The sequence below is a fragment of the Vidua macroura genome, chromosome 16, assembly GCF_024509145.1.
Source record: "Vidua macroura isolate BioBank_ID:100142 chromosome 16, ASM2450914v1, whole genome shotgun sequence".
NCBI classification, from domain to species: Eukaryota; Metazoa; Chordata; class Aves; order Passeriformes; family Viduidae; genus Vidua; species Vidua macroura.
The window spans coordinates 14,922,965-14,941,238 of record NC_071586.1 but is presented as its reverse complement, the minus strand read 5'-3'; the positions used below and the strand labels follow the sequence as shown (position 1 = coordinate 14,941,238).

Sequence of the window (18,274 nt, the reverse complement as noted above, 5' to 3'; positions counted from 1 at the left end):
AACATCAATCCATTGATAAATCCCGGGATAAATTCCACACTCCAGGCACTTCCCTGGGTTTTTCCTCCCTTGGGGAGCAGCCAGGAGAGATCCCAAAGCCCGAGGATTCCATGGTGACCCTGCTGAAACCCGGGAAGTGCCCAGTGAAGCCCATTAATCCCAGTTCCTCCGGGATGCCCACCTGGGATCTGCCCTTTGGAGTTGCTGTCTCCCAATGCCACTTGTCCAAACCGAATCCATGATTTCCCTCCCTCAGTCAAACCCATTTTTCATGGAATAAAAAATGAATCCCAGAAGGAAGCTGCTCCTGTATCCCAAAGGTTGCTTGGTGGATTTTTCCACACACCCTTCCCTCACATCCTTTGGTATCCAGCAGCTGGAATTCCCTTTATTCCATGGATCTCACTGAATATTCATAGCTGGAGCCTGAACCAGAAATTCCAGTTTATTTTTTATTTATTATTTTATTTAATTTTTATTTTATCCAAATGATTTTTCCACCTCCTGAAGGTCAGATGGGCACCAGGCAGATTTTCCATGATCTTCCCGTGGGTGGGTTTGTTTTTTTGTTTTTTTTTTTTCCAGCAGAGCAGAGCCATCATTCGGAATCCTTGGATGAATCAAAGGAAAAGCTGAATAAGCTGGAATTTGGAAGGATTGTCTGTCGAGGTATTAAAAATGTCACTCAATCCCTGGGGCTGAGGGATTGGGGTTGGAACGTGTGGAAAAAAAAGGGATCTGGGGAGTGTCGATGCTGTCTGGAGCTTCCTGGGAAGGGCTGGCTGGGAGGACAGATTTTCCCGGGAATTTGTCAGTCTTTGTGGAAGGATGACATGTTTTGATGGAATGTGTGCAGGGACGTTGGCAGCTCAGCTGGCTCCTCAAAATTCCACTGCCAAGCTGCCAGGAGAAGCCCAGGAACGGCGTTTGGGATTCGGGGAAAAGCCAGCGGAGCTTCCTAAGGCACAGGGCAGGTCTGAGGAAAGATTTTTCAGGGTGGAGCAAAGGCTGAGTGGCACTGGGAGAGATGATCTGCAGGAGCTGCTCCCAGAACAAAATTCCTTGGGCCAGGAAAAAGAAACAACTCTTCCAAAGCAGCATTCCCATGGCACCAAATTCCCCAGGGAGCTGCTGGTTGGAAAGGGAATTTTCCTGGGAAATGGGGCATTCAGAGCTTTCCTAAATTTGCTCCTTAAACATGATGGATTGCAGCATTACCAAGGGGAATGTTGGATGGGCTGGCTGGAATTTCTGTTTTCTGGGAATTGGGATCCCCATCCTGATCCGAGGGGGCGGGAAAAGAGGTGGGATCGGTCCAAGGTTCACCCACCTCTTTTCCAGGGTCTGTTCCCTCCGGATAAAACCTCCCTTGGTTAATTCCAAGGATTTGATCAAACCCCATGGAAAGAGGGGAGAAATGCTCTTTGCTCTGCCCAAGTCAGGGTTTAGCTCCTTCCCAGAAATCTGAATTTTTTAAAGTCCTTTTTCTTTCCAAGGCAGATTTTCCTGCCCCGACCTTGAGTTTTCCAGTGATTTCCCACTCGGGAGCTTCCAGGACGAATCATTTCAGGTGGAAAACTGAGGGAATCACAGCCCAGCTCACACCAAAGCTACGGGAAAAGTTAATTTTATTAATTAATCAGTTAAACCTGGCTGTGCTGGGATTTGGAATGTGCTGTAGGGCAGGTGAGCACTGCCTGCTACTGGGAGAAACCTGGGAGTAAATTACTCGTGGTCCCAGCCGGGCTCCTGTGCATCCTGTGCTTGTGTCTCGGTGTGTCCAGTGAGTTCCTGCCTTTGGGAGTGTCACATCCAAGAGAATAAATGGAATTACAGAATCATTAAGGTTGGGAAAAACCTCCAGGATCGAGGCGCAAACACCCCCTGGCAACTGCACCAGTCAGGAGGGGATTGAGCTGGGTTTAATTTCTGAAAACGCAGTTTTGAATCCAGATTTACGCTCAGAGGGGACTGAGCTGGGTTTAATTTCTGAAAACGCAGTTTTGAATCCAGATTTACACTCAGAGGGGACTGAGCTGGGTTTAATTTCTGGAAATGGAGTGTTGAGTCCAGACTTACACTCAGAACCAAGGAATGGACACAAAATCTCCCCAGGAGCCCACGGCCATCAGCACTGACATCACAACAACGGGGTCACAGCACATTTCGTGGGGTGGGAAGGTGGAAGTCTCATGGCTACATTCATTCCTTTCCAGAATGTTTTCCTGATCTGGAAAAAATCCTTTTCCTAATCTCCAGAAAATCCTTTCTGGCTGTGTGTGAAGGGTTCCTGGCTGTTCTGGCTCCCTGGGATGGGTTAATGACAGGAAAACAAAGCAAAGGCAGCACCCAGCACATCAGATCCCATTCCCAGAGCGGTGCTGGTGCCTTTTTTGCATGAAACTCTGAAGAAATCTCATTTTCCTTTCAGAAATCCCCTTGAAGAATTCCCAAAGATCCAAACAGCTGAGCTGGTTGCTGCTCGGAGCTGATCCCAGCAGTGCAAAGCAGCCTTAAACCAAGCTTAACAAGGGAATTAGAGCTGGCTTAGTGTTGGCTTGCATCACTAGAGGGGTACAAAGCCTGGAAACCATTCCCCGAAGGACCCAAAGTGGTCCCAGACGTCGGGTCCATCAGGACGCCACGAGAGCTTGGCACCTCCAGCTGGGAAAAGCAGGGAAGAGCCCTCTGTGGACATTTCTTGGAGCTTCTGGGGCTCCCACGTTTCCCTTTCGCGTGACCCTTGAAGTCCCCAAGTCCTCCAGGGGACTCCGCAGTGCCGGGCCACGCCCTCAGACCTTGCTGGTCTGCATGTGCCCGTTGAACTCCGCGTTCCTGTGGGTCAGCATGGACTCCTGCAGGCGGCTGCTGTTCTCCTGCCTGTGCTCCACGGGGTCTCCATCCTCCGCCCCATCGCCCTTGCGGAGGCAGAGAACCTTCTGGAAGCTCTGCTTGAAGTTGTCGGAGAGGAAGCCGTAGAGGATGGGGTTGGCGCAGCTGTTGGCGTAGGACAGCACCACCATGAAGAAGTAGAGCCCCTCCAGGACGGGGTCGGCGGGCAGGATGAGGATCAGGTTGACGATGTTCATGGTGTAGAAGGGCAGCCAGCAGAACACGAAGACCACCACGATGATCACCACCATCCTGGTGACCTTCCGCTCCGACCGGCGGCGCCGCGTGGAGCCCACGCGGATCCCCGAGGACTTGACCTTGACCACGATCAGCAGGTAGCACAGGCAGATGACCAGCAAGGGGCCGAAGAAGCCCAGCACCGAGGTGTAGATGATGAACGCCGCCGACCAGACGTTGACTGGCTCCGGCCAGTTCATGTTGCACGTCTGGAAGTCCTCCTGCACGTCCGAGAAGATGATCACGGGCAGCACCACCAAGAAGGAGAAGGTCCAGACGGTGGCACTGATGAGCTTGGCCACCCTGGGGCGTCTCCACTTGGTGGATTTGATGGGGTGCACCACGGCCAGGTAGCGGTCCATGCTCATCACCGTCAGGCAGAAGATGCTGGTGAACTGGTTGATGCCGTCCACGGTCATCACCAGGCGGCAGAGGAAGGAGCCGAAGGGCCAGTAGGAGATGGCGTTTTGGGTGGCCAGGAAGGGCAGGCCCAGCATGAAGAGCACGTCGGCCACGGCCAGGTTGAGGATGTAGATGTTGGTGACCGTTTTCATCTTGGCGTGGCGCAGCACCACGTAGATGACCAGGGCGTTGCCGCTCAGCCCCACGGCGCACACCAGCAGGTAGCAGACGGGGATGAGCACCTTGTGGATGTACTGGAACGGGGGCGGCTCCGGGAGCGTCCCGTTCTCCGTCGCGTTGGGCAGCAGGGAGGAGTTCACCTCGCCGGGAGCGGCTTCCATGCTGAACGTGCTGGGAAAGTACAGAGGATCCATGCGGGTTTTTGTTTTCTCTCCGTGGTTTTTTTTTTTTTTTTAATCTCTTAAGCGAGATTAAACCTCACGGGCATCTTGTTCCTAGAAGGAAAAATCAAAATTGGAAAGTTCAAAAGTTCGAAAATTTTGAAAATTCAAAAATTCAGAAGTTTCAAAATTCGAAAGTTCAAAAATTCAAAACCTCAAAAATTCAAAAATTTAAAAATTCAAAAATTCAAGGAAAAGGGAGACAGGAAGAGTGAATTCAAAGCAGACTTCTACAATCACTTCCATTTTCTCTTCTATTGGGATTTGGGGTTGGATTATTCAGCCAAGGAATGGGATCAATTCCAAACAAAGGATTTGCACAATGGGAGGATCCCCGTGCTCATCCCAGCAGATCCCAGGTTCTGTTTCATTTTCACAGGATCCAGGGCTGGCTGTGGCTGTGATGGATTTTTCCCTGTGAGGGTGGAGAGGCTCTGGAATAGAATTCCCAGAGAAGCTGTGGCTGCCCCATCCCTGGAAGTGTCCAAGGCTGGGCTGGATGGGGCTTGGAGCAACCTGGGACAGTGGAAGGTGTTGGGGTTGGAACTGGGACCAGGGGAGGAAGTAAAACTTTCCATAACCATGGAAAACCCTTGGAAAAAAAGCCCTGAGCTCCAAGACAGAAAGGATCATGTCTGAGATCTTCCCCACCAGGTCAGGGTGTGTGCACAGAGAGGGGAAGGAATAATCCGGTTTTTTTTCCCATCTCTCAAGATTATTTTTTGTATTCCTGCATCCTCTCCTCTCACCCTGAACTGCTTTTTATCCCAAAAATCCCTTTTTCCTGCAGGAAATCCAAGCTGCAGTGGGCAGCTCCAGGACAGCTGAGCAGATTTGAAGCTGGAATAAATTTTACCAGCCATTCTGAAAAAGGTGGAGAATTTCCAACGCCCCTTTCCTGTGGCGAGCTTGATTCCCAGGAATATTTTTCCACCTTTTTTGTCGGAGTGGGCTTCAATTTATCAGGTGGAGAAACTTGGAAACGTCACCTATTTAAAACGGAGACTTAAAGCACCAAATCCCACAGCAAATCCTGGTGAAGGTGGAAGAAAAACCCAGCAATTTTTGCTGCCATCACCTGTCGATCAGATTCCCACAACAATCCGGGGGTTTGGATGTGGAATCACAAACAGCCAGCCCACAGCGCTGGAAAAACTCCTTGTCTCCAGGAGCAATCCGAAGCCACCTCCATCGTGGCTGGGCTTTCTCCTGGGGTGAGAAAACCTGGGGGAGAGGAGGAGCCCCTGCAGCTCCCGGGAGGAATCACAAATGTGCCGAGCTGCTTTGGGAACGTGCAGATGGGGAGTAGGTGTCTCACGTGGCTGGGTGGAGATGCACCAGGGGGGGAAAATCGGGAGTGTAGGGAGAGCTGAGGGAGCTGCCGGAGCTCTGCGGGGGTGGGGATGGGGCAGGAGGAGCTGGATGTGCTGCTGCTGGAATATTTGGGGTTTAGGTGTTGGGAGCATCCCTGCAATTCCCAACATCCCGCTGCAGGCAGAGCTCAGCCGAGCTCCTTATAAATTAAACAGGAGTGGGTCAGAGCCTGGAGAAAATAACACAGGAAAACTCCAGTGCTTGGACAGAATAACACAGGAAAAGTCCAGTTCTGGCTGAAAAAGTGGAATTTTAAATACTGAGCTTCGATTTATTTTGAAATTCTGAGTTGTAGCAAACCTCAGGTTATTTATGGGGGAATCCTGGGAGAAGCCAAAGCTGGGGCCCCACATTCTCGGGTGGGACGGGTTTGGAAATTCCCATTTTCCTGCTGTGACCCCACTGGGATCGCTGGAGGGAAGAATAGGAAGGAAAAATACTCAGGATGGGGCAGGCAGGGTTTATAGACTCATATCCACGGAGCTGCATCCTTGGGATTGGGAATGTTCTTCCCAGACAAGCTCAGCACATCCAGGCTGGGCCCAAAAAGCCCAAATTTCCATCTGAGCCTGGAAAAAAATGGGAAGGCATGGAAAGAAGCAGGGCTGGAGCTCAGCGGGGAAGGTCAGGAGGTGGCTTATCCTCAAAAAAAAAATGGCCAAGGACACATTTTCCAAAGTCCCTTTTCCCACAGTGCAAATCCTTGGATTCGGGACTGGAGGAATTACACAACAACTTCACTCCTGGTCCTTCCACCAGCGCTGGAGTTCAGGCCTTGGGAAGAGGAGCTCTTTTCTTTGGATACTTCCAATTTCTTCTCCCCCTGGAGGAATCCTCCAGCCCCAAATCCCTGTTTGCAGAGGGCCTCGGGCTCTCCCAGCCATCCATTGGCGTTCCCGAGGTTTTCCATGAAGGACTTGGGTGAGCTTTCCATGGAGAGGTGCGGATTTTTTGGATTTTTTTTGGTGGACTTTTGGATTTTTTTTGGATTTTCCAACAGAGAGGAACTTCCAGGTTCCCTCACCAGACTTTTCCTGGAGTCAGGGACACTTTGTCACCTCAGCGTTTTGGGGCTGTTCCCGTGGGTTTGTGGGAATATTCACCTTTCCCTCGGGATTTCTGTTCTGTGGGATGAACTGTGCAACATTCCCTGTCACCCCCAGCGGATTGGGAAGGGAATCCCAGAACCCTGGAATGCTTTGGGTTGGAAGGGACCTCCAAGCTCATCCATGAGCACCTCCCTTTATCCTGGATTTCTCCAGCCTGGATGTGGACAATTCCAGGGATGTCCCAGTGCATTTCCTGAGGGGAAATCCCTTTCCTAAGGCTCTGGTGCAAATCCTTCCAACTCTTCCCTGACTTTTCCAGCACCAGGAAGGAATTTTCTCCATCTGGACATTCCCCATTCCCAGGATTTGACGTCCCAAAGTCCCCCAGATCTGCAAACCAAACCCAGAGCCCCATTCCACCTTTGCTTCCCTCAGCCTTTGCCTTGCAGCCACCAGAATTCCGGGATTTTTCCTGGAAAAAAAAAAAAACAAAACCAAACCCTGACCAGCTGCAAATCCATGTTTTCCTGGCTGCCTTGGAGGAGCACAGGGAATTTTTCCCCCCATCCCAATTTGTCCATCACCGGCACAATTTGGCCTCAGCTCCTTTTGTCACCACGACCCTGAACCTCCACAAAGGGTGATTAAAGATGATGATTAAAGGTAATTAAGAAGCGCTGATTGATCCCTCATAGCCTTGTTTGGTGTTCTTAATTAAGGGATTAGTAACAAACACGCCTCCAGGGGTTTTTCTCTGATCCAGCTTTTTTTTTTTCCTTTTTGATTTCCAAGCCCCCACCCTGGGATTGTCCATAAATTCTGGGTTTTCTGCTTAAAATCGAGGAGCTGGGAATGTAGACCTGGAATAATCACTGATAGAATTCCAAGTTTTAACAGAGCAGCATCCAGGAAAAAAATCTGCATCCACAGCAGCTGAATATATCTCTGTCCCTGCTTCCCAAAAAAATTCAGGGAATAAATAGCAGAGGTGTTATGGTGCTAGAATTTCACATTTGTGAAAACTCCTAAATAAACCTGGGTGAAAAAAAACCCCAAGGATTAACAGAACAGCGACTGAAAAACCATCCCAACCTAAGGAAAAACAAACGTTTAAAATCGAATTAAAATTTTTAATTTCAAATTAAAAATGCCCAGACAGATCAAGGCTGAAGTTTTCCCTGGCTCTGGTCACTGCAGGAAAGCAAAAATAACTCCGTGGAGAACATTGCATGAGAGTGGGGCAGGGATCAGGCAGGAATTGCAGGAATTAAACCTGATTTTCCAAGCTGGATTGGATCCTGCTGCCTGTTTGCCTCTGGAATCGTCGCTCTCTCATCCAACAATAATTGCTGGGAATGGAATTACAGCACCAGCACGGCAGCACCAGCACAGCAGGATAATGAGGGATAACACAGCCAGTGGGAATCCAGCCTTTTCAAACTGTCCTGGGAGGAAAAACCCCCGGAGAACTCTCCAGGAATTGTCTCCCGGCAGCAGAACTCCCATCCCGTGGAGCTGGCTGCAATAAATCCCTGGGGGTTTGGTAATTTTTCCCTTTTGGAGCTGAGTGTCCATCACCTGCTGCTTCCCAGAGAGCCCCTGGGGCCTCGTTCCTTGGGTTTGGGCGGATGGAGCAGGCGGGAGAGGGAGGGAGCTGGGGACACCAGGCAGAGCAGCTCTGGGATAACTCAAAAATCCCTGGAAAGCTGGGTGGGAGCAGCAGGGAAAGGCAGCATCGCCCTGAGAGCTGCCTCAGCTCTGAGGGGTGAAAATGTTCTGTACAATGCAGCAGGGACACCTCGCTTTTCCCGTTCCCACCACCCGGAGTCAAAAACGCCCAAGGAATCCGTTCAGATTCTCCTGAAAAGGAACTTGCAACAAATCTGCCTTTGAGGCTTCTCAGGGGGCGTCTTTTGCCCCAAAAAAACAAATTATGGATTTTTCTCTGCTGAAAACAAAACTTTCTCACATGAAATTGCTCCTCTGCTTCCACTCTCTGAACTGGGACTAAGCACCCATCAGCTGAATTCCAAGTTCAACGACTTCTTCCAGCTTTTAACCCCCCAAAAAATCTTTTTAAATTGTATATTTGGCACCACCTTGTTACCCCTCATCTTGTCCCAGGGTTTCCCAGAGCACCTGAGAAGCTGCTTCTATTTTTGAGGAGCAAACAACTCCTGAAACAACCCATAAACCCAAATCCTGGCTGAATTGTTTTTTTTTTCTCTCTCCCCAAACACGTTTAAGTCGTGCTTGGGGATTACTCACTCGGGCTCAGCTGCTCCTGCCTCACCAACACTCGTGGAAGGCAAATGCTGCTGGGTTTAGTCCCAGGTTTAAGATGGGTTTGCTCCCGGATTTAAAATTGGTTTGGTTCCAGATTTAAACTGGATTTGCTCCTGGATTTAAGCTGGGTTTGATCCCAGATTTAAACTGGGTTTTCTCCCAGATTTAAACTGGGTTTTCTCCCAGATTTAAACTGGGTTTGCTCCCAGATTTAAGATGGGTTTGCTCCCAGATTTAAGATGAGTTTGCTCTTGGATTTAAGATGGATTTGCTTCCTGATTTAAGATGGGTTTGCTCCCTAATTTAAGATGGGTTTGGTCCCAGATTTAAGGCTGGGTTTGCTTCCTGATTTAAGATGGGTTTGCTCCCGAATTTAAGGTGGGTTTGCTCCCAGATTTAAGATGGGTTTGCTCCTGGGTTTAAGGTGGGTTTCATCCCAGACTTAAGCTGGGTTTGGTCCCAGATTTAAGGCTGGGTTTGCTCCAGGCAGAGCAAGGTGTGGAGCTCCATCTCTGTTCCCCCACCGGGCAGTGGGGCTGGGGTGGAGCTCCCAAACCCAGCTCCAGCTCCAGCACAGCCCCAAACCCAGGGGTTTCCCCAAAGGTTTCTGTTCTGCCCTTCCTCTCTGCAATCCAGGGACACGCAGAGATTCCAGGGATGTTCCAGATCGGTGCAGGAGCACTAATTCCAGCCTGGGGCTGCTCCCAGGCTGAGGGAGAGCAGGAACAGCCCCAGGCCCCTCAGTGGAAGGAGCTCAGGAACAGCAGCTCCAGGTGGGAAATTCCAGGATTTGGGGTGTCTGGCTTGGATCCGTCCCACTCCAGCAGTGCAGCTCCACTGCAGCCACCGAGCCCCGGTGGCTGTCCCCAGGAGCTGGGGGGTCCCTCAAGCACCCCCAGACTGGTCCCAGCACCCTGGGGGCGGCTGTGGGGTTTCACCCGGGGGTCTCCTCCTCCCCAGAGCTACAAAAGTCTCTGCTTGAGCCCAAAGCGCCTGAGCCCGGCTGTTCCTGCCCTGCTCTTCCATGCCAGGCTCTGGGCTCCGGGGCTGGGAGCTGCAGGGAGCCAGCCCAGGGACAGCCAGAGCTGCTCCCAGGCCCCATCCTGACCCCCTCAATGTCACCTTGGCCTGACCCCCCCCAATGTCACCTTGGCCTGACCCCCCCCCATGTCACCTTGACCTTGACATCTGTGCTCGCTGCCCCCCCCCGGAGCAGCTCGCACCCCCTGCGCTCCGTGCCGTGCTTTATGCCAGGGCTCTGCTCGCTCCCTGAGCCCCGTCCGGGGCTCTGCCACATCCCCGGGGTGACAGCGGCCCCGGGCTGTGCCCGCTGGTGCCTCTCGCGTCCCTTCCCAGCTCCAAAGCCGCGCTCAGGCTGCTCCTGCTTCCAACGCGGCATCGTCCCCACGGCCGGCGGTCCCTCCCGGGCACCCCCAGCCAGGATTGTCACCCCACTGCCCAGAGGGTCCCTCCCGGGCACCCCCAGTCAGGACAGGGTCACATCACTGCCCAGAGGGTCCCCCTCGCCACCCCCCACCCAGGATGGAGTCGCTCCAGCACCAAACCCCCCCTCAGAAGGGCAAATTCGGTGTCTCCACAAGCGGGACCGACGGCTCCGCTGCCTCCTTCACCCCAGCCAGCCCCCCCAAGCGGGGTTTGCGGATCCCCCCCCCGCCCCGTGCCCATCCTCCCTGCCCGCAGCGATCGCTCCCGTTCCCCGCATCCCGGCTCGGCGTTCCCGGCTCCCGGCCGTGGTTACCTGCGGCTCCAGGGCTGCTCTCCCGCTGGAGCAGGAGCCTGCCGCTCCCGCAGCCGCGCCGGGAGCGCTCCCCGCGCTGGCCGCTCCCCCGGGAGGAGCCACGGGGCTCGGAGGGGCCGGGGGTGCCGCAGCCCTGGGGCCGCCCCCTGCTCGGCAACTTGGGCTGGGGCTGGCAGCGGCTGCTGCGGGGAGCGGGAGCGCCGCGCAGGGAGGCTGTGCCCGCCGGTGCCCCCGCGAGTGCGTGTGTGCCGCCTCCCCATGTGTGTGCCACCCGCTCGCGTGTGTGCCACCTCTTCCTGTCTGTCCCCTTTCCCACGTCTGTGCCGCCTCCCCATGCCTGTGTCCCCCTCCCCATGTCTGTCCCCTTCTCCATTCCTCTGCCCCACTCCCCGTCCCTCTTCCCCTCTCCCCACCCCTGTCTACCCATCCCTATCCCCACTCCCTCATCCCTGTTCCCCAGCCCGATTCCTCTTCCCCCATCCCTGTCCCTCCATCCCCGTTCCCCCATCCCCATCCCCATTCCCCATCCCTGTTCTCCCACCCCCAACCCCATCCCTGTTCCCCCATCCCTGTTCCCCCATCCCTATCCCCGTTCTCCCATCCCCGTTCCCCGTCCCCATCCCGGCTCTGCCGCTCCCGCAGCCCCGGGGCTTGAGCCGGGAGGGGAAGAGCCGCATTTCCCCCTGCTCCAGCTCCTGTCCAGCCCCGAGAAATCCTCCAAATCCCCCCGCAGGCTGCCAGCGAGCCCCTCCCGACCCCCAAAGGCGGCAGCCGAGCCCGGGGTGCGTTTGGGGGCAGCGGGAGCGCTCCGACACCCGCGGGGCTCCGGCTTCGCGCCCCTGTCCCTGGCAGAAGGGGAGCCCGAGTGCCAAGGTCGCATCGCGCCTCTCCCCGCAGAGCGGGATCCCATGCGGGGAGGTTTTCCTCCAGCTGGCTCCGAGTCAGGCCCCAAAATCGCTCCCTGGTGGGAAGATGGGGGCTGAAAAATCCAGGCTGCGACGGGAGCCCGGTGTTGGGTTCGCTCCCTCCTCAACTCCCCGGGGTGCTGCTGGGCAGGAAGGGGCTGAAGTATTTGGGGTTTTGAGTATTTTGCGATGCAACAAGTGCGATAAAAGTGAGGCAGAGCTCTCCCCACTCCATCCCCGCACCCTCCCTGTGCTGTCACACACTCAAACATCACTCCCAGCGCCACCTCAAGCGTTTTCTCCCCAATTTCTGGGCAGCTTGGGGGGCTCAGAGCAGCTCCGAGCTCAGCCCCTCCTCATCAGCATGCACAGAGCGTCGCGCTCATAATAATGGATCTGATCTTAATCCTCTGTTGAGGCTTTTCAATTAGAGCTGGGTGCTTGAGTCAGACGTGTGAACACGGGGTGGGGGAAAAACAGCGAGGCAGAGCTGCTGCTGGCATGTCAGGCTGGAATTCAATCTGCTGATGTATTTATGGGCATGGGTTGCTAAATGCGAGTGAGACTCCAGCCTGCTCTCGCCATGACAATGGGAAGAGTCATCTGATAAAAATAGAATTTGGCATGACAAACAGCCAAGGAGAGGAGCTTCGGATCACCTGCTCGGCAAAGACGCCCAGAAAATGCCCACAATTTATTGCCCAGCAGTGATCCCGCCGGGAACGGCAGCTTGAAGCCAAATGGGGTTAATTTAAAGGAATTACCTTTATTTTATTAGAATTTATTGGCGGTTTGTGCTAGGGAAAATGTTGCTGGATAAACACGGTGGTGCCTAAGTTGCCCTGAAGAAAGCAGCGCTTTTCCTGTAAATAAGCACTCTGGGAAAAAAAGGAATTTTACCGGGATCTGTGCTGGGAGACACAGGCAGGATTTTCAAAAGCTCTCAAGGCTGGTTCAATTCTTTACCCACTCGAGCCAACAGCGCCGTGTTGGGGCTGAATGGAGGGAACACAAAGCCCGGGAGAGCATTCCCTGCAATCCTGATTTCAGTGCCCGATTCCCCCGGGCAGAGGGCAAAGAGCACAGGGAAAAGAGCTCCTGGCACCCATGGGTGGCACAGAGACCTTTGGTGGCACGGGGGCAGCACCCCACAGGGATGGGAGAGTTTCTTCTCCTTTGAATTTTTCTGTGCCTCTCCTTTTGCTGGATGCAATATTTGACGGTCCGTGCGCTTGTGACATTTTTTACGTTGACGTTGCGAAGAGGAAGGGGAGCTGAGATGGAGATAAAAGCCTCAAAATGAGGGATTCGGGCTGGTTCTGCTCTTTGTGCGTGTCCTCCTGGCCGGGAAGGACAATGGGATGGTGGGGTGGGCTGGGAAGAGCATTCCCAGCAGGACAAGGAGTGACCTCGGGCTGCTGTGTCCAGCTCTGGCTCCCAGCACAGCAGGGACAGGAGCTCCTGGAGGGACGAGAGGATGAGGAAGGGCTGGAGCAGCTCCGTGCCCGGGAGAGGCTGAGGGAGCTGGGGCTGTTCTGCCTTGAGAGGAGCCCCAGCTGAGAGGGGCCCTCAGCCCTGGGTGCCCCTGGGTGTCCCTGGGTGTCCCCATGGATCTCTGTGTGTCCCTGTCTGTCTCTGGTGTCCCTGGGTGTCCCCAGGTGTCCCTATCTGTCATTGTCTGTCCCTGTCTGTCCCTGTCTGTCCCTGCTTGTCCCTGGGTGTCCCTGGTTGTCCCTGGGTATCTCTGGGTGTCCCTGGGTGTCCCCAGGTGTCCCCATCTGTCCTTGTCTGTCCCTGGTTGTCCCTGAGTGTCTCTGGGTGTCCCCATGGGTTCCTGGGTGCCCCTGGATGTCCCTGGGTGTCCCTGTCTGTCCCTGTGTGTCCCTGGTTGTCCCTGGGTGTCCCTGTCTGTCCCTGTGTGTCCCTGGTTGTCCCTGGGTGTCCCTGGGTGTCCCCATGGATCCCTGGGTGTCCCTGGGTGTCTCTGTCTGTCCCTGGGTGTCCCTGGGTGTCCCCAGGTGTTCCTGGGTGCCCCTGGATGTCCCTGGATGTCCCTGCCTATCCCTGGTTGTCCCTGGATGTCCCTGGGTGTCCCTTTCTATCCCTGTCTGTCCCTGTTTGTCCCTGTCTGCCCCTGTGTGTCCCTGTTTGTCCCTGGGTGTCCCTGTGTGTCCCTGGGTGTCCCTGTCTGTCCCTGGGTGTACCTGGTTGTCCCTGTCTGTCCCTGTCTGTCCCTGTCTGTCCTTGGGTGTCCCTGGGTGTCCCTGTTTGTCCCTGTGTGTCCCTGTGTGTCCCTGTCTGTCCCTGTCCTGCAGGGAGGGCTCTGCTCCAGAAGAACGTGCAGGGGCTGACCCCAGGAATTCCCCCTGAACTGCTGCCCTGGGCAGTGCCCAGCCCTGAGCAGATCCCACAGAGGGTGTGGAGTCTCTCTCCTGGGGATATTCCCAAATTTCAGGATGCAATCCCACTCTGGGATGACTCCTGAGCTCCCTTCCAACCCGCCCCACCCCAGGATTCCATGATCCGTGTCCAAACCCCTCCCAGATCCCCCTAATTCGGCTCCAAGCCTCCTTCTTCTGCCCCAGCCAGCAATTCCAGGTCCCGGCACGATCCCTGGATGGGTTTTCCCCCGGGAATGCTGAGGGTGGGGAAATGCTGCCACACCAGCCCAGCTCAACTCCTGCGAGTGTGACACGGGGGGGCTGCGGGGACAGGAGCTCGGGAGGCTCCTCCTGCCTTTGGAATCTGCCTGAGGCAGCAGGGATGAGCTGGATCCGTATTTTTAGAAGGAGAAACTCCTGGAGAACTTTGGCAGCAGCTTTTCCCAGTGGAGGTTGGCATTAAGGAGGAGGAACGAGGGGTGTGGAATCATCTCCAGGAGAGATTCGGGTCCAAGCCTGGCTGGAATTGGATGGAAATGTTGGAATTGGAGCTTACCCTGATTAAGGACTGGAACAGGACAATCGAGATCCCTTTAAACCTCAGACCAGCAGAGACACAGAGGAGCAAAGATCCTTGGGCTGCTCCCAGGTTCTGGAATTGTTGATCTAAAAATTCACTGTGGGCACATCCATATTTTTAGAGGGAAGAACTCCTGGAGAACCCATGGCAGCAGCTTTTCCCAGTGGAGTTGGCATTAAGGAGCTGGTGGGGAGGAATGAGGGGTGTGGAATCACCTCCAGGAGAGACTCGGGCCCAAGCCTGCCTGGAACTGGGTGGGAATGCTGGAATTGAATCCTTAGGGCTGGATTGGCTCTGATTAAGGACTGGAGTAATCAAATCAAGATCCCTTTAAACCTCAGAACAGCAGAGGGACCGAGGAGCAGAAGGTCCTTGGCTTGCTCCCAGTTCTGGGAGCCTTTGCTCCGAAAATGGATTGGATGGGAAGGGTTTGACACGGAATTTTCACATCCAGCAGAGGAATAAGGTCAAACCCAATGGAAGCAGCGTGGAAATGAGGAGAAATCTGCAGAGCTTGGCCAGGCTGGGAGTGGATGGAATAAAAACCATCCCAAGTGGTGAAGGAGCAGCTTTATATTAAAAAAAAAAAATCGAGTTGGAGGCTTTGGAAAAGAGGGAAGCAGTTCCTGGTTACACAGAGGGTTGGGGCTGGAGATTTGTCCATTCCTCATTCCCACAACATTCCCCAAAGTGCAGGATGGCCTTGGGAAGATCCCAATCCCTGCCAGACACAGCATTTCAGTCAATGAGTGACTCAATCCCAGCTCCTAAAATCCAACCCCAGCTCCTAAAATCCAACCCCAGCTCCTAAAATCCAATCCCAGCTCCTGAGGGATCCAACCCAGCTCCTGAGGGATCCAATCCCAACTCCTAAAATCCAACCCCAGCTCCTGAGGGATCCAATCCCAACTCCTAAAATCCAATCCAATCCCAGCTCCTGAGATCCAATCCCAGCTCCTGAGACTCAATCCCAGCTCCTAAAATCCAATCCCAGCTCCTAAAATCCAATCCCAGCTCCTGAGGGATCCAACCCCAGCTCCTGAGGGATCCAATCCCAGCTCCTGAGGGATCCAATCCCAGCTCCTGAGGGATCCAATCCCAGCTCCTGAGATCCAATCCCAGCTCCTGAGATCCAATCCCAGCTCCTGAGATCCAATCCCAGCTCCTAAAATCCAATCCCAGCTCCTGAGATCCAATCCCAGCTCCTGAGACTCAATCCCAGCCTTTGCCTGGAATTCCCACCACGTTTTCCTCTAAGGATTTTCAATACTGATTTTTAACTCGGCCGGCCTGAGGAAAAGGAGATGAACGGGCTGAGAGCTCTGGAAATTGCTGGGAAAATCAGGGATCAGAGTGGGAATCATCCCTTGGAGTTTCCAGGGCCAGCTGGGATTTGGGCTCTGCTGAGCCCTGAGTTATTCTGTTGCCATAGAAATAAATGGATGTGTTTGCTGCTTCTCCCTGCTCCGGAGATATCCACAGATTTCCATCACCACCTCCAGCCACGGCCCCTGGATCCCAGCTTTTCCTTCTCCCAGGAATTCCATCTCCAACAGAAAGATTTATTTTTATTTTTATTTTTATTTTTATTTTTATTTTTATTTTTATTTTTATTTTTATTTTTATTTTTATTTTTATTTTTAATATTTTTATTTGTGTTTTTTTTTTTATTTGGGGTTTTATTTTTATTTTTATTCTTATTTTTATTCTTATTTTTATTCTTATTTTTATGTTTGTTTTTTTTAGCTTGATTTTGATTTTGATTTTTGTTTTATTTTTATTTTTATTTTTATTTTTATTTTTATTTTTATTTTTATTCTTATTCTTATTCTTATTCTTATTTTTATTATTTTTTTATTTTTGCTTTTTTTAATTTTAATTTTTATTTTTATTTTTACTTCTATTTTTACTTCATTTTTAAAAATTTTTTATTTTATTTTTTATTTTATTTTTATTATTTATTTTACTTTTCATTTTCACTTCTGATTTTGATTTTGACTTTGTTTTCTTAACGCTGGCGTTCAACCCGAGCACTCTGGGAACTCCCAGAACCCCAGCTCAGCTCCCAGCTGGGAGCAGCTCCGTGACATTCCCAAGGTTTTCCCTGCGCCGAGAAAATCGGGAATCGCAGCGAGGCTGAGGCAGCTTCACCTCCCTTTGTTCTGCTCCTGAGGGAGGCAGGAGGGAAAGCAGCGCCTGTCAAAGCCTCTCCAAGGGGCCGGAATTCCAGACCCGGCTGCCAAACGGGGGAATTGGGCTGCGGGAAGATATTCCCAGCTGGATTGTTCCCCTCGGAGGAGGAAGCCAAAAGCTTGGATTCGGCGCCTGGAGGGAAGCTGGGCTTGGAATTTGCAGCTTGGTTGGGAATTCGGTTTTCTTTCCGTGACTTCCCAGCTGTTCCCCATGGAGTAAAAATCGGGATGAGCAACAGGGAAGGGCTGGGAGAGCCGGGAATGTTCAGCCTGGGCAGGAGGAGCTTTGGGCTGAGCTCAGAGTGGCCTTGCAGGGCCTGAGGGAGCTCCAGGAGAGGTGGAGAGGAACATTCCCGAGGGATGGAGGGACAGGACACAGGGAACGGCTCCCACCGCCGGAGTCAGGCATGGATGGGATTTTGGGAGGGAAATCCTGGCTGGAATGGAATTCCCAGAGCAGCTGTGGCTGCCCTGGATCCCTGCCAGTGGATCCTCCGGCCTCATATCAGTTAAACTCAGAGTGGAGCTTTAAATGAGTGCTCAGAGCCAAGCCTAAAATAAGGATTAAATCCACTTTGGGATGGGTGAGCCTCTGTAAAAGGATTTATCTTGTGCTCAACCCTTACCAGCTTTATTTTCCTGTTCCTTCAGCCTTACATGAGTTAAACTCAGAGTGGAGCCTTAAATGAGTGCTCAGAGCCAAGCCTAAAATAAGGATTAAATCCACTTTGGGATGGATGAGCCTCTGGAAAAGGATTTATCTTGTGCTCAACCCTTACCAGCTTTATTTTCCTGTTCCTTCAGCCTTACATGAGTTAAACTCAGAGTCGAGCCTTAAATGAGTGCTCAAAAGTTGAGCCTTAAACAAGAATTAAATCCACTTTGGGATGGGTGAATCTCTGGATAAGGATTTCTCTCATCTCTGTCCTTTTTAAAGCCTTTTCAGCTTTATTTTCCCGTCCCTCCAGCCTCATATGAGTTAAACTCAGAGTCAAGCCTTAAACAAGAATTAAATCCACTTTGGGGTGGGTGAGCCTCTGGAAAAGGATTTATCTTGTCTTCAACCCTTACCACCTTTATTTTCCTGTTCCTTCAGCCTTACATGAGTTAAACTCATGTAAAACTCATTTAAATGAGTGCTCAGAGCCAAGCCTAAAATAAGGATTAAATCCACTTTGGGATGGGTGAATCTCTGGATAAGGATTTCTCTCATCTCTGTCCTTTTTAAAGCCTTTTCAGCTTTATTTTCCCGTCCCTCCAGCCTCATATGAGTTAAACTCGGAGTCAAGCCTTAAACAAGAATTAAATCCACTTTGGGATGGATGAGCCTCTGGAAAAGGATTTATCTTGTCTTCAACCCTTATCAGCTTTATTCTCCTGTTCCTCCACCTCTTATCAGTTAAAGTCAAGCCTTAAAAGAGCGTTCAAAACCAAGCCTAAAACAAGAATTAAATCCCCTTTAGGGTGGAAGAGCCTCTAGAAAAGGATTTCTCTTATCTGTGACCCTTATCAGCTTTATTTTCCTGTTCCTCCCATCCGCCCAAATTCCCCGTCCTTGGAGGGGACGGGTTCGTGGTTTGCCGCTCTCCGTGGTGCTGCACGGGCTCGGAACGCACCAAAAATTCCTTTTTTTGGGCTTCATTTCCCCCCGCAGCTCCCACTCCCAGCGGGGATTTATTCCAGCCTGAATTCCGTGGTTTCCAATCCCCAGAATTCCGCGGGGAAAGCTGATCCCGAAACACAGCAGTGCCTTATTCCTGCTCCGTTCCCACTGAACCCACTTTAAAATCCCATTAAAATTCCCCACCTCCAAACA

The 18,274-nt window shown here is 52.4% G+C and overlaps 1 protein-coding gene across 1 annotated transcript; it reads right to left on the bottom strand.

The window, feature by feature from the left end:
• Positions 1-438: 438 nt before the first annotated feature.
• Positions 439-10,484, bottom strand: SSTR5 (somatostatin receptor 5). Its single transcript, XM_053992071.1, has 2 exons — positions 10,401-10,484; positions 439-3,986 (listed from the first exon to the last, which is right to left on the bottom strand). The coding sequence occupies exon 2, from the start codon at positions 3,903-3,905 to the stop codon at positions 2,793-2,795; it is 1,113 nt and encodes a 370-aa protein (XP_053848046.1). The 5' UTR covers positions 3,906-3,986; positions 10,401-10,484; the 3' UTR covers positions 439-2,792.
• Between the last annotated feature and the right edge of the window lie 7,790 nt (positions 10,485-18,274).